This window comes from Hyperoodon ampullatus, assembly GCF_949752795.1.
Source record: "Hyperoodon ampullatus genome assembly, chromosome: 15".
Lineage (NCBI taxonomy): Eukaryota > Metazoa > Chordata > Mammalia > Artiodactyla > Ziphiidae > Hyperoodon > Hyperoodon ampullatus.
In genome coordinates, this window is record NC_136928.1 from 56,624,849 (window position 1) to 56,641,137 (window position 16,289).

Here is a 16,289-nt window from a genome sequence, read left to right on the forward strand (position 1 = left end):
CCCAAATGGCTTTGTAATTCAAATTAAAATCTAAGTTATAATAGTTTTTCTTCTGGAAAAATAATTCTTATTTGACTAAGTCTCCAAAATATCCATGTTCAGTCTTTATGAACAAAGACACTAATATAACCTGCTCCTATGAAAACTCTAATAACATTTTCCTGGGCTTAAGATCAGAAAGCAGTGGGAATCAAAATATGATTGATTTGAACATTGGACAAATGGGACTTCACATACCTTAGCTCACCCCCTTGACTCTACACACTTAATTTCAAGGGAAAATCATGGGGACACCAATCAAAAACCTTTGCCTTCCCATGGGTCATAACTTCCCAAGCCTACTATAAGAAATATTATAACTTCTACCATTAAAAGTAATCTACTTGCACCTCTCTTTTGCATCTGCTAACACTTAGCAGATTTTGGCTAGTCCAAAATCTCTTATTTTTAGTCTTCTAATTTCTTTGGGGCCTTGTAATTAGTGGGGATAGGAAAGCAGATTCTGAAATATACTTTTAGGAAGACACTATTGAATACATAATAAAGAATTCTTTGATATGCTACCTTCTGCTTTTGCCTTTTACTTGGTTTTGACACCTGGTATGTAAAATGCTAGCAGTGCCTCTAGCCCAACTGCTCCATGGCTCAGTAATCAACAACTGGCCTAGGAACTAGTCTTCTGCATCATTTGCTAGAGCATCAAATGAAGCCACCAAGGCCCAGTAATCAACAACTGGCCTAGGAACTAGTCTTCTGCATCATTTGCTAGAGCATCAAATGAAGCCACCAAGGCCCAGTAATCAACAATTGGCCTAGGAACTAGTCTTCTGCATCATTTGCTAGAGCATCAAATGAAGCCACCAAGGCCCAGTAATCAACAACTGGCCTAAGAACTAGTCTTCTGCATCATTTGCTAGAGCATCAGATAAAGCCACCAAGGCAGGGTCCCTCAGCAGAGGGAAGCCATGTATGGGTGGGATGGGATGGGAAATGTGGACTCCTGCAATAGCTGATGCCTAAATGCAAAAGGCAAGGAGTCTGGGCTAGAAGTCCCTCCCTTCCTCATCTCTCCTCAGTCAACAGACTACCGTTGCAGGCAGTTTGCCTGGAAGGTTCTAGAAGCAAGGGTGTCAGGGCTGTGGTCTTTCTATACCACCAAGACTACTTCCTTGGAGATGAGGTCCATTCAGCTTGACTGAGGGGGAGTGACCTGTCTTGTTCCAGCATCCTGAGCCTGCAGGACAGGAGGCTGAGTGGTTACAGGAGTAGTGTTTGTCCTTCACATGTGCGTGGCCCTTTCAGTCTGGGATTTATCCTAATGACCTTCACACAGAGAGGACCCAACTGTGAGCTTCCCCTCATTAATGGACTCTCAAGTCCATTAGCATTTTCTGAGCACCCACTAGCCTCTCCTGGATTGTAAGCTACATGGTGGTTCTGGAAATAATCATGCCCCTATGGTGAGTAAGTATTAACTTCCCAAAGGCCTCACCCTCGCTCTCCCTGTTTCCTTTAACGTTAACATGGTTAGGGTCCTCCCACCCCATCTCAGCTTTGCACCAGAGAGAGGCAGCTCTGGAGCGCAGGCATCTTACTGAACCGTGGAATTCGTGGATGTTTTGTTCTTAACTTGCAGCAGGGGCTCTTGGCAAGTGAGAGGCTAAGATCAGAATTTCCCATCTATCATCTCTTTGGCCCTGGGGCATTTTCTTTGCCTCTAGCAAGTGGAGAGGAGGAGGCCAGAGTCTTATATTCCTTGAGTTGCTCTGGAACTTTAATTGTGTTTCCTCTTGGTCATGTGCTAAAAGGATGTGTACAGACAGCCAGGTGAGCCAGTGTCCCAGGGGACAGCTGGGTGATTCCCTCAACGCAGACAACATGTGGACAGAGTCTTTACCAGTGATATGGCCCTATAAGTTGCTTTTCCTGATCTGCCCTTTGGCAGGTGCTTAGGTTGTGGGATATTGTGATCACTTGCTGTCACAGTGGTCACTGCCCCACACAACAAGCGTCTGTCCAATTCTCCCCTCCAGCCTTACGGCACCACCCCAGGGACTTTCAGTAGGTCATCAGGGCTTCCTTCCTTGGTTTCCTTGTAGCAGGATCCAGGGATTTCCAAATAAATTTGAATCCATTCTCACTCTCTCGCCCTTCCCTTTCACAGAGGAATGTGATGACAAGCAGCCGCTGACCAGCAAAGAGGAGGAGGAGAGGCGCATTGCAGAAATGGGGCGTCCCATTCTGGGAGAGCACACCAGGCTGGAAGTGATCATTGAAGAATCCTATGAGTTCAAGGTACGCGCACCAGCATTGCCCACCAGGGAGGCCAGGCCCATCTCTGCACCAAAACGGTTCATAGCGTCGGTCTATGCTGTATGAGAGGCAGATGTAATTTCAGGAACTGGCTCATGGATGGAGAGGCCTTTAGAGCAGAAATGGGATTCACGAGTTGGTAGGGAAGCAAGAGATCCTGTAAACTAAACTGTCAGAACCAGGGTCTGGTGGGTGGCACACATCACTGTGCGAGGTCAGAGGTGCCCTAAAGGGAGAGCTTTGGATAGCAAGGAAGAGGCAAAGATGGATTCCAAGAGACTGTTATGTGTGGAAGAAACCATGCTTTGTTTGAAAAAGCTAATCAATCTAGTAGAAGCAAAGCCTTGACACTGCTGAAAATGAGGCTTTTGTTTTGGAGGAAGGATGGTAAGCTTTCCCTGTGGAACATGCCATTGACAAGCTCTCGTATATTATGTAGTCACCTTCTTAAGATCCTAGGACACTTGAGCACAATCAACAAACTGAAGGCAGAGTGCCTGTAACTGGAGAGTTTATAACTGGGCTGATAAAATCGGATTTCCAGTTCTCTAGATGAGGAAAGTCATTTTTCAGAAGGTAAGCGGATGGGCCTTAGGGTGAGCTTAGGACTTTGAAATGAACCTTTTCGACCACTCTTAGCTGCTCCCTCGGCCCCTGCCCCAGCTCCCATCCCTTTTCACTCACGTGGTCCTCACACCTAGAAGCCCCCGGCAGAGCTGCACCTGCATTCTGTAGTGGGACATAAAAGGAGCAGCCTCTCTCTGGTTTTCCAGAACTACAAGCCAGCGCACAGCAGCATTTTCCCCACTTATTTTTTTTAAAGCAGATTCTGCTCCTGTTTGGAAAACCAGAATGAAACTTCCCAAAGGGAGAATCAGGTCACCAACCTAAAAGCCTCAGGATCATATCTGGAGTTTTCACAGTAGTGGCTTCTTTGCCTTTTGCTGGGCCCGTTCAGTATTTTTCTAATTTAGTTCACAAATGAAGGTGCCTGAGAGGCGACAGGTGGAAAGAAGAATGTCTTTGCAAATTAAAGTGGCATTTAAAAGATAAAAAACGCAATTAAACTTTCCCCTTCAGGCCACTGTGGATGTATGTGTTAACTCCTCTCATTCATTCCCACAGAAAGAAAGAGCAGGGCAGACAGGGGGTCTAGTGCTTTCTAGGCAGACCCCGACCATCAGAGCCTACCTGGCGTTTCATCCAGAACCTGGCTCGCTGCACACACTTGACTGGTATACACACAAGTTCCCTGAGATTCCTGAGGCACGGATATCTGAGACTGTCCGTTTCTGTGGACCAATCTGTTCCCGTCTCCATCTTCACTCTTCGTCATGCACCCTCTTTTCACCTGGAACCAGAGGGCGTGATGCCACTTGCGACCACAGAGATTCTACAGCTTAGCATTTTCTATAAACGCTTGTCCCCCACCCCTCCCAGGACTCCCATGGGGAATGATTGTAGGCCCTCTTCCTTACGGGACCACCCCGAGCACTCCCCTTCCAGGCACCCATGACCAGGAAAAGAAATCACGGTCACTTCCTGTAGGAAGGGTATGGCAGGGCACAATCTTCTAGGCATAAAAGTTTTCTTGCGTCCAAAGCTCTCTCTGGTAACCGCTCCAATGATCCGAGCATTTGAAAGTCAACCAAGTGTCTCTCCATAAGTCCAGTTGTTTGGGGTACTTATCTTCCTAGAATATCTTCCATAGACTGTTTGCTCCCATCTGCTCAAAGTTCATCAGGACAGTTACTGGTAACACTGAAGGGTGCCTTGGGGCATGTTTCTGAAGTGCCCTCAAGCATCAATGTTGATATCGTAATATTTGTTTAGGAAATTTTTTCTAGACCATAGCCATTTTAAAGAAATTGTTCAAAGCCCTCAGAACTGCACTAAAGACCCAAATCTGGCTGATACCTCACAATGTCCGAGTCTGCTTTGCCCACTGGGTTCTTGTTTACTACGCTGTGACCAAGGGCTGGACTTTTCTAACACCCATGGCTGAGAGTAAGGTTAAAACTGTTGCTACAGACTAGCACCGTGAAGAGCTAATGACTGACATATAGGAAACCTCCAGGTCAGGGTCCATGGCAAAGTGCAAGAATCAAATTTCAAATTCCTCCTCTCCTCCTATAGGTCGTCTCCTATTCACTCCTCTCCTCCTATAGGTCAAGAGAGGACACATATGTAAATTAAGTCCAGGGAAGAGCCCAGGCTATCTCATAGTCTGCCAGGCTTAACATGAACTAAAGTTTACAATCTACTGCAGGTTTTATATATATACATTATATAGACATAGATATACATATATACATTTTATAATATACATTTTAAGTTTAGTTTATCTTAAAACTTTGTCCTTCAGAGAGATTTTCTGAGGTGAGTCTGTGTTTAACTGTTAGAGCAGTTTCACTCTTCAATTATTTATCCCCCAGTAAGTGGGATTCTCTGCCTTGGCTTTAGAGTAAAGAGGGCTTCTTTGGAGAGACCTGCCCCAAGTTTCCATCATGTTTAGGAAAAGTCAAGGTTATTTCTTGTTACATTCTACACAGAACTTTGAATTGGCATCAACCGAGACACTCAGAGTGCTTGATGAGATTGGCCAAGTCCAGAGAAAAGTCAAATGCTTGTCATGTGCCTCTGGCTATGGTGGCCAAGAGCCCTGATGGTTACAGCTATTATCAGTGGCACTAGCAGTTCTAGACACAAAGCTAGAGGCCGAAAGGTCACCACCATAAGGACAAACAATCTAGCAAAGGAGGATGTTGAAAATACAGAGTGGGCCAGTTGGAGATGGGCCCTTTCATGTTTATTATCATCTCAATGTTTCAAGTCAGTTGCAATGACAGTTGAACTAACACACTTGACATTCTGATGTAGCTTTGGCCTTCTGCAGGGGCCCCTGGGATCACATTTTCCTTCCTCCCGGTTAGCTAATCACACGCTCTCTCTCTCAAACCTTAGTCAATTCAGGGACACTGCACTAAACATGTACAGATTTTGACTTAAGACAAATAATACGTGTTTTCTGACTCTTTGCAATAGGTGGGAATTCGAGGATGCTCTGGCAGTAAGGGTGGGGCGTGTTGTGGATGAGTCAGTGTGGTAGTCTCTCTGGGAAGAACAGCTTCACATCCCGGAAGTGACCCTTCTCCCTGTAATTGCTGTGATTTGTGGTAGCGCTTTGGGTGCATCTGCTTACTTAGTTTTCTTGTGAACGCTTGGCTGCTTCTGCTGTTCCATGAACTGACATTCATTTAGAAAGCTAAGAGTGCTAATTGTACAGAAGCAAGTGCCTAAACAAGGTCTTAAAGAAAAAGAAAAATAAGAGGCTCAGAGCTAGTAAAGCAGGGGGAAATTCAGTGCAAGGTCATTGCAGTTTGCCCTGAAACATACAAAGTGACCTTTTTTTGTCTTTTCTTGTTTGCAGCAGGAGTCAGGTGAGATGAATTCTCTATCAGCCACCAGGCTGACAAAACCAGTAGCCAAAGAAAAATCCATTTATTAATGATCATACAGCAGCAGTCTTGAAGCTTTGCTGTCTGGCTGCATTTCATTGATCAACAAAAGTATAGTAAGAACAGGTTTTAGTTTCGTAATCTCTCTGCCACTTCCAGTTACCCACCGATAGGTAGTGCTGAGCAGGGCATAGGTTAATTCAATTGCAGACACATACTCTAGATGAAGCCAGGCGAGAAGCAAGTTCATGAAGTGTCCGAGGGGAAGGGATGGGCTTTTGCAACATCCTCAGTTGTAACCGGTGAGGCTATTCTTCCTTGGCTATTAGGCAGTGAAGGAGGCTTGTATTCGCTGTGAAGAAGTTTCCATTTCAGGATGTTTCCAAGAAAGGACTATGCTTGTTTGCATAATCATAGCAGTGTTTGATGTCAATACTGTTGCTCTGAGCCGAACATCTGCTATCCTTTAGATAACTCTGGGGTTTCAAAATCGTCAAGGTCTGAGATTTCCCGAGGCCTTAATCAACCCGGCAATTATTTTCTGATTCTTTTCAATCTCTCTAGAGTACCGTGGACAAACTTATTAAGAAGACAAACCTAGCCCTCGTGGTTGGGACAAACAGCTGGAGAGAGCAGTTTATCGAAGCGATCACTGTCAGTGCTGGTGAGTGCTTTTCTCTGCATATTATAAATGATAATGTCCCAAGCTTACTTTTCCTGCTGTCACCACTTGGTCTAGGTCAAAGCACCCAAGACTCTCCATGATAAAATTAAAAGAGAAATGAATGTGTTTGTAATGTATATGCACATTTTGGGGATGAATTTAGACTTCCTAAGATGAAGCAAATGTCTTCACACAGGACATCCTTCTCTGTCTACATTGCGTCTTTCTCTCTGGAAATAGACAAGATAAATTTAAAGCCTACTGTGTCTCTTACTCATGGATAGCCAATCACAGGGTTTTATCTGGAAAATTCCCTGAGAGCAGGAGAAATGACCAAGTGCAGGTCAGAAAGAGACCATCAAAATCATAGGTGGGGGCTTCCCTGGTGGCGCAGTGGTTGATAGTCCGCCTGCCGATGCAGGGGACACGGGTTCGTGCCCTGGTCCGGGAAGATCCCACATGCCGTGGAGTGGCTGGGCCCGGGAGCCATGGCCGCTGAGCCTGCATGTCCGGAGCCTGTGCTCCGCAGCGGGAGAGGCCACAGCAGTGAGAGGCCTGCATACCGCAAAAAGAAAAAAATCATAGGTGGGACAGGGTGACGTTAAGACACTTCACCACAATCATCTGCATCATTTTTCACTCTCTTCAACAACATCTAACAAATAAGTGTTTGCACGGGCTCTGGAAGTAAAAATAGAATCACATTCTGTTTCTTCCTATACAAGCAAAGTGCAGAGTTTTATTTAGGAAGATCCTATAAAATGAAGAGTGTTGCAAACTCAAGGAGCCAGACACCTGAGGAAATTAAATTCAGAAAGAAGTATCCCTTTCCTGTGTCACCAAACCCTGTCCACTCTCTGTGTGATTGTAAAAAGGCGGAGGAAAGCCCCTGATTTCAACGATTCAGGAAAGCAACACCCTCATGGGATTTTCTGGTTTTCAATTCTTCTGTTTCATGTCCACTGGTTCTTTCTCTTTAAAGATCCTCGCAGGCTCATTTTCTACTCTTGCACCTAATGAATAAAACTAGAATTTTCTAACTAGTGATTCCCAGACTGTAAACTATGGAAACAGCGTCACTCGCGGTTGGGTCATGACTTCTCACACAACTCCCTCTTTCCAATCTGCCACAGAATAATTTGACAGATCTCCCAAGTACTGTGGGAACAGAGGGTGATAAAAAAAATGTTTGTGCCTGTTTATTATTAGTGCTGTTAATAATCACACGTTGGTTTCTTGCAATAGAGTATACAGTGGAAATTCATGAACAGTGAATGATGAGTAATTGCTTAGGGGAGTAGATTTGAAATGTACACATAAGTTCTAATGGAGGTGGGGACTCCCTGTCTTAGTCCTTTTGGACTGCTATGACAAAATACCATACACTGGGTGACTTGTAAACTACAGAAACTTATTTCTGGCAGTTCTAGAGGCTGGAAGTCCAAGACGAAGGCCCTGGTAGATTTGGCACCTGGTGAGACCCTGCTTCCTGGTTCATAATCTTCTCACTCTGCCCCCACGTAGGAGAAGGGAGGAGGGAGCTCTCCAGGGTCTCTTTTATAAGGGCATTGATCCCATTGCTGAGGACTTGGCCCTCATGATCTAATCATCTTCCAAAGGCCCCACCTCTATATACCATCATATTGAGAATTAGGTTTCAACATATGAATTTGGAAGGGACACAAATATTCAGCCTATAGTACTCCCTTATTATGGCTTGTATTTTTTTCTATAAATCTAAGATTAATACCTGAGGCGTGAGCTATATTCCTTCTTCGTAGAGAGAATAAAAACTAAAGGGACAAAGGTAACTTGAATAAGAAACTGTTGACAAGGCCAGTGGTAGAAAACATTAAAAAAGAACCCAATTATTTTATGGGCCTTGACATACTAGAATTGAAACATTAAAAGCAGCATAAGCCTTAACAGACCATTTCTAATAGTTTCCAGGTTTCCTTTGACTGCAGATATATGAGTATTTGTATGATGGTCACAAGCTGGACCTCATTCAGTCATTTTTCTGTATGTCAGTCATTCATTGTTCTTGCTGGGAAGGATATGACAGTGAATGAAAAAGACAAATAAGCCTGCATGAAGCTTATCATCTAATTGCAGGAGACAGCAAATAAGTAAAATAAGCAAGAAGTCAAATAAGGTGTCTGTACGATGGTGAGCTAGTCATGGAGAACAACAAAGCCATGGAGGGAGACAGGAGGTGTGCATAGAGGCTGCATTGGATGGTAGCCAAAAAGACACCATCCATAGACATGTCGATGCTGAATTTGCTTTTCTAGCCATGGAGTGGTTTGTGTTGGTTCATTCACACATTTTTGCAACTTTCAGGGACCAAGGTAAACATTTTATGGCCAGTCTATGGCAATGGAAAAGGGTGGTTTTAAACAGCAGGAGTGATTATGCTGCAAACAAAGTTGTGTATTTGCTCCTCGTTAGAATAGGTATACAGAGAAACAACTCTAAAGATGCTATAAGACTTTCTTACCTTAAAGGGGAAGATTTTGGTTGGCCAGCACTTTCTTATGTTGAATCATATCCTCTCGAAATCTCATGAGGTCAGTATTATGATCATCCTGACCTTCTGGAGGAAGAATCTGAGCCTCAGCAAGGCAACTTGCCTTTGGAAGGTAGCCCAGAGCCCTGATCTACCAAATACTAGTCCAATGTGCTGTCCACTGCCCTTAAGAGAGAGAAATTTCCAAGTGAGGAAAATTGCTCCTCCCGTCTGGCTCATGGAGTGACACTGGCCTTGTCATCTCTCCTGGTGCCATGGTTTCAGCACTTACATGAGGGGAATAACTCCCACTCAGATCCTTTGAAGAACGGTTCATGAATGAAATGCCAAACCTCTCGAAGGTTCTTATTTATCATGCAATATATTCTGTTTTATGTTTCTAAGTGACTGCTTGGGAACAAGACAAGATGGCTCAGAAATTTGCAGGCTGCTGGGTAAAATTCATCTTCTTTACAATTTTGAGACAAAATATCAGAAAAGCAAACCCATAGCTTATAGCCATTAAATTACATGAAAGGCAGTTAGGAAGCTTAGTTGTTGTCATTATGATTAAATTTAAGTCTTTAAAGAATGTTACTATTCTTGGGTTGTTAAATAGACAATACAATATGTAAAGCAGTATTTCTTGAAAACAGGCTTTCATTGGATTTTAAGATTTCATGGCTAAATAGTTGAGAATCAGAAAGAGTTGCCTTATTAAAAATGTTAAATTGCTTTTAAATGGCTCTACTGAGAGGCTTTTTCCTGTGCAATTTTCTGTGCAAAATTGAGACAATCTATCTTGCTAAACAAAAGTAATAATTTTATAAATAGGATTTTGCTTCTGTTTCCCACTGATTATATTTAAGCTAATTTCAAGGTAACCCCCTGGCTGTCTTTTGGTCCTCCTGTCTTCTCTGAATTTCATAGCTCAGTCCCTGGGCCTCCTATGACCATAATGTTTCTGTAAACCAAGTTCTTATAGTTCAATATTTGAAGAGTTAAAGGACTTAGGAGACTCAAAGGATTAGGAAGGGATTATATAGTCATGTCCTGGCAGTTCTCCTTCTATCTTTCCCTGGGTAGAATACCAGGAGCGGTAGCCTGCAGCAGTGAAATGCCTGTCAGAAATTTACAAGGCAAGTCTAGTACCATCAGGTGCTTTAAGATGTGCCAGCCGATGTATTTCCAAGGGAAGCCAGCAGCACTCACTGTGTGTCTGGTTTGAATTTCCCCCAGTGCTGCCATCTTTCTAGTGTCTCGGCTAGGGCAAAATGGAGGGTTGGCTTTAAGAAACTGTGGACCAGCTGGGCTACGAGGGAGAAACAGATGTTTTGGGGAAGAGGGCAAAGGTTAGCTGGGTAAAGAGAACCAGGATGCCAGTGCCAGTTCCACAGGCAGCACATTGTTGTTCTTCCCAGCGGCCTTGGGCGGTGGTGAGATGAAGAACAGAGTGGTGACAAGCCTGGCTTTGGAGTAAGATGTGGATTTGTGTCCCAGACCTCCAAATACTCCCTGGGTGACTCTAGGCAGATTCCTTCCCCTCTAAATCTCAGTCCCCTCGTGTGTAAAGTGGAGAAAACTGTTCCTCACTCATGGAGTTGCTATAAGGATTGATCAAGGCAACACGTATTTTCACAAGGACTGTCTGTGCATTGGGATAGCGCAGTTGGTTATTTGAGAGGCAAACTTCTTGAATATTCTACGATAAAATATAACCAAACTTTGTGGAAAGGCAGTCAATTCAGTTTAATTACTAAAAAGGCTAGGTGACTAAAAACACTGGTTGACCTTTTTGTTTTGTAGTATTACACATGCCATTTGATAGATAAGGAAAGTGAGATTCAGAAAAACAATGTGACTTGCTCAAGATGCCAAAGCTGGTAAATGTCAGCGCTGGGGTACATATCAGCCTGGGATTCTCTTCTGTGTGAAAAGTGCACTCACTCGCTGTGCCTGAGTCCTGAGTACACACACACGTGCACACACACACACACATAGAACACCTGTATACATACATACGCAGATGCACACAGACATGTATGTGTGTGTTCAAACACACGAACTCACAGAGACACACATACATAAACATATGTGTGCATACATGCAGATACACAAAACACAGGCACAGAGACAGGCACCTTATATGGCCTGTATCTTTATTCATTTGCATAACTGAGATGCAGATTGAAATATGAAGGGGTTTTTTTCCCCTTAATATTTGTTAAATCTCCTTAAGCCCAGCTCATGTTTCCTTCAGGGAAGGTGCCAGTCAATTCTCTAAAGAACAGAGGGAAGTGTTTGTTTCCCTAGGTACACCTGTAGTCTTCTCCTACCTAGTAATTGGTGACATTCTTTCAAGAACATTATCACACTGCCCTCTCTTTTACCTGACCATTTTAAGTATCCTGCATTAAGGCTTTTTCTCAAATTCTTTTACTTTTGACATCGATTTTGCATATCTGATATAATATCTGTTGGACTTCTCATAATGAAGGAACACTCAAAAGTGGCCCCAAAAAAAGCCTTTTTGTAGTCTTGATTCTGTCTCTTGTCAACTGCATAACTTGACAAAGTATTTAATCTTTGCTAATATGAGTGTCACCATCAGTAAAATGAGAGGGGTGGACTAGGTGAGTTCTAAGAAACCAGCCAGTACAGAACTTTGGGAGCTCTGAGGATGTCTGCTGTAGTTGTACAGCAGCCCCGATGGCATCATGTTTCATGGACCACCTGATTCTGAACAATGGAAAAAAAAATACACTCTGCCCACTTTCCTGGCTTGCTTATATTAAATATTCAGCACAATAGCAGCATGCAATTCACATCTATTCTTCTAGAAGGAAAGGGATGGGAAGATAGTCTTCCGTTGTAAAAAAAGAAACGAAGTGAGAGGATGATTCGAATATTTCTAATTTTCTTCCTGCTTGGTAACTGGAGCCCAGAAATCCCTGTGGAATCCTTGACAGAAGAAGAGCAGACATTCAACAGGAGGCCAGGATCTTAGATGTGACTGGCCTGTCCACCCTCACTACACTTCACAATAGATTAAAATCAGAGACACCAACACCAGCTAAATAAACAGGTGGGGTGGGTGTGGTCTCCTGAGTCTACCATTCCAGTATGGAGACTAGCTCAGTTTGGGGGATGCTTCTGTCTTCGGTCTTCCATCCATGCATGTTATGTAGAGTAATAAGTGCTCTCAGATAAACTGAATTATTTAATAGCAAAAACTGTCACCTCAATGGTGCCTCTGAACAATAATTCACTTGACAATCCTGTCAACCTGAAGACTGATCCACTGCCTAAGTCCTAAATAATAAATAATAAAAACGGTACCTCAAATGAGTTTCAAGGGGTTGCCGTGCCATCTGGTCTAAGCAGGAATCTTTCTAGGATCTATTATCGAACATCATTACTATGGAGACACTCTTATTACTTAATGTGTAAACCCCTGGGTCATATGAAAATCTCATTTAAGCAGCTGAAAAAAAATAATCCTGCTAGGTCAGGTTTGACACAGCCTTCGTGTGGCTTTGAGAAAATCAGAAAAACAAAGAGGGAAGAGTGTGTTAGGGTTTGGGAGTTTTCATTTTGTCCTGTTTCTTGTGTGACTATAAAGATTCTTAATTATCCTTTATGTAAAAATAGAGATTGACTGAGGTTCATGAAAAAAGGCGAGGTTTCCTGAGAAATGGCAGGTACAGTTACCTCTAAGGAAGTTGGTCAAAAACCTATGTATAAAATTTCGGCCCACTGTCTGCTTAAATAATGTTACCACTTATTGCTTGTCTACTATGTCAATGAAAATAATCAATAAACAATCTATAATCAAAATAGAAAAGAGTTTTTTACCTGAGCCAAACTGAAGACTATAGCCTGCAAGACAGCTTCCCAGATTACTCTGAGAAACTGCTCCTGAGAAGCATGTTTTTCAGCACAGTTTTAGATCTCGTCAGAACAAAGAACATTATACGAGTCAGGGATACATTTTTTCAAGGTTTCAAGAAAAAAAACAACAGACCAGCATGTACACAGCAAGTCAATATGGCCTTGGCACCTGGGAAGAGAGTCTTATCATCCAAGGAGGACCAGCATTGGAGTTCCAGGAAGGGAGGCATTTACGTTTTATTTTTAACATGGACCTTCTTTACTTCTGGTCAGTGTGCCCTTTTCTTTAATAATTAAATCAGATATACATGTGTGTTTGATGGGCCACAAACAGGTTAGGGCATTGGAATGGATGACCTCTGTTTCTGAAACATGGAAATACTAAAGGGTCCTCTGAAGGACCTTTCATATTCAGCAATAAATGTCAACTTACTCTCAATGGCACTGCTATTTGAAATTTAGAGCTCTGGCTTTAATCAAATGAAATATCTGCCTTAAGGAGTACATAATAGATAAACTGGGTAATTACACCAACTTGGCCAAAGCTCAGTTAAGAGATCTAATGCTTAAGACACACTGTTTAATGGTCACGTTAAATTCAGTAGCTTCTCTTCCTTGCTTTGAATTAGATATCAGGAAAGTAAAGCTTCTTTAACTTTTTATCAGAGCCCCTATCAAAACTGCTCTCACTGGATTATAAATTAATCATAATTTTAATTTTTACCTTTAAAGTATAACATTGGAAACGTATTTTTATCTTTCCTTAGGGTTAGAGTTATTATTCAAGATGTCACTATATTTAAAGAAAACATGATAAATTCCTACTTTAGTTTAAAGAAAAGGAGTTTTGTTTTTTTTCAGCAAATTAATTTTTTTTCAGTGTTTTCTTATTTGCTTTGACCATCAGAAAGCTTAGTCAATTTTTTTTGTCCAAGTATTCAATATTCACTCAACTTACATGTCCTTTATTTCTGCTTTCTTCAGATATTTTTTGGTCCTATTTTATCTTAAAGTAGTTTAACTTTATTAATAGGTACAGATCTGCTCAAGTCCTCTTGGAAGTAGAAAGAGTCTAAATTAAAATACTTTTTTTAACAACAGCAAATCTGTCCTATTTCCCACTATTTCTCTAGTACCCAGGACAGTGTTTGACAGTGATAAGAATTTGTTGAATAAAGAGTGAATGAATTTAGGTGGGAATCCATGTTTTCCAATCTACATGTAACTGGACTAAAAGCCTGTTTTCCCTATATCATACTGCCATGTCTGATCTAGAAAAAATCTATATAAACACATACATACCCTCATCCACACATATGCCATGTTTCAAAGAGTTTCAGACACATTTAATTCATATATAATGTACACAGAACATACAGATATACAAATGCATGTCATTGTACCCATATAATACATTTATTTTTGCATATGCAAATTAGATATGCAAATCTATATTTAAAATTGCATTTTCTGTCAGTTTCCTTAGTGGAATTTTAGTGGTTTTTGGCTGGTTATTATGATCCAAAATGAGAAAGAGGAAAAGCAGAGGGCATGAGTAACAAAGAGGATGACAGTAAGTTCCATAAAGAAACTATTTATGGCAGATATTCTAGGGCCATATTGGTAGGTAGATAAAGCAAATCTAGGATATCTATCAACTTTAAAATGTCAGTGGTAGCAGAATAAAATGTTGACTCAGGTAGCTTCAACTCTTAGTCTCAGAAAGAGGCAGGCCAGCCACACAGCGGTGAGAGAACAAGAAGGCGGGAGAAGCAAGCAATTATTTTCTGGCCCCTGGATATGCTTTAGCTAATATTTCTGAAAAGAATACTGGCTTGTTGGGCTGTTTTTCTCTTAAATTGCTTATTACAAAATCTTGAGGAAAACACTGTACCAAAGGCTTGGGAATGATTCAGCGTTCTTATTTGTAAGCCTAGACTCACATCTCTAATGTGGTTTAGAGGAGAGGCAGCAGCTCAGCTCTGCAAACAATGCTCCATCACTGGATCCAGTAGCTCTTTTGTTGGCTTCGGCTGCTGCGATGTGAATACAGTTTTAGTTGTTGCTTCCAAATCAATGCACGAGGTATTGAGGGGGGTTTCATCCCAAGGCGGGAGCCTTTGTACACTCTTTCCAGTGCGGGAAACGTTTCAGCATAATACAGCGAGGTGGAAGGAGGAGAAAACATAACCAATCCCCCCCACCAAACACACACACACACACACACACACACACACACACACACACAGGTGGAGGAGCCTTGTGAAAGTGACTTGCAGCGTTAATTCTTGCTGTTAACAGCCTGCTGTCTTGATTAAAAAACCTTGTCATTCTGACTCCTGCAGTGAAAAGCCGCTTGCCGGAACCAACAGGCTTTGACAAAACCCAACAGCCCGTGCCTCTCTCCTGCCTTGCCTGTGCCTGTTCACATCTGGCTGGGTGTTGTCTCTTCTGTCCTGAGAAAGCGTCTTAGGCCAGAATCCTGGTGCAGACCTGAAAAGGAGCTTACTGATCAGCTAGTTCAACCTTGCTTTTTTTTTTAATAAATAAGAAGCTGAGACCAGAGAGGGAAAGAATTTCCTCCAAGGTCACACAGAGCCTGTTTCAGAATCCAGGGCACTTGCTACACCACACAGCACCGCTCTCATTATTCTTTCCAAGCTGGCATTTATGGAACCAGCACCTTTGCCCTTATTCCATGCCTGTCCCCTGATGTCACCTAAGGACCTCTGGGTTTCTTGATGACGTGATGCTTCAGGATTAAGTGAAGCAAAGACCACAGTTTTCCTGGGCCAACAGTTTAGCAGCATTCAGAGAAGTGAATGGCCCTGCTCTTGATGAATAGTTGTTTTGTGTTCACACCAGCCTCACACGGCAACCCTGTGCAGTAGGTATTCAGGAACCTGTTTACGAGATGGGGAAACAGAAGTTGGGATTCACACTTGGACCCCTAGGTTCTGGTTCCAAGGTTGGTACTGTTTCCATCTTGTCACACTTGTGCATCCCAGAATCTAATGCCCGTAGGCCACAGGCTTATTACTTTTATTCCTCATACTTTGCTCTTGCCTCAGGGCTTGTGCATACGTTTTTTCCCCTGCATGGAAGGCTTTCCCTCCGTGTCTGGATGTTCTCAGCATTAAGGTCTCAGCTCACGGGTCACCACCTCAGAGGAGTTTCTGTACAACCCAGTCACTCTTTATTATACTATCTGATTTCAGTGTCTTCAGAGCCCAGATCAACATCTGAAATGATGTTTGTTCGTTTTACTTGATTACTATCAATCTCTCCTTACCAGAATGGACATTTTATGGGGTCTTATTTGTCTGCAGTTTCAATGCCTAGAACTGTACCTGACACGTAAATGATGAATAAACATTCACTGCAGATACGAATGGTACAAATAAAGTTACTCTTTTAACCACTGCATTCCCTTTGAAGAAGAGGTTTACTGGTT

At 42.4% G+C, this 16,289-nt stretch overlaps 1 protein-coding gene across 4 annotated transcripts in view; it reads left to right on the top strand.

Moving 5' to 3' along the window:
• SLC8A1 (solute carrier family 8 member A1) overlaps positions 1-16,289 on the top strand; it is a gene marked incomplete at its 5' end in the record, with an annotated part of 342,960 nt that overhangs the window by 273,500 nt on the left and 53,171 nt on the right. For 3 of the 4 annotated variants that reach the window (XM_079721305.1, XM_079721307.1, XM_079721308.1), the window contains 2 exons: positions 2,165-2,295; positions 6,336-6,435. In XM_079721305.1, coding sequence (XP_079577431.1) covers positions 2,165-2,295; positions 6,336-6,435 — 231 coding nt within the window. Of the gene's footprint in view, positions 1-2,109; positions 2,296-6,335; positions 6,436-16,289 lie in introns of all 4 variants that reach the window. The other variant, XM_079721306.1, reaches the window with a different exon arrangement.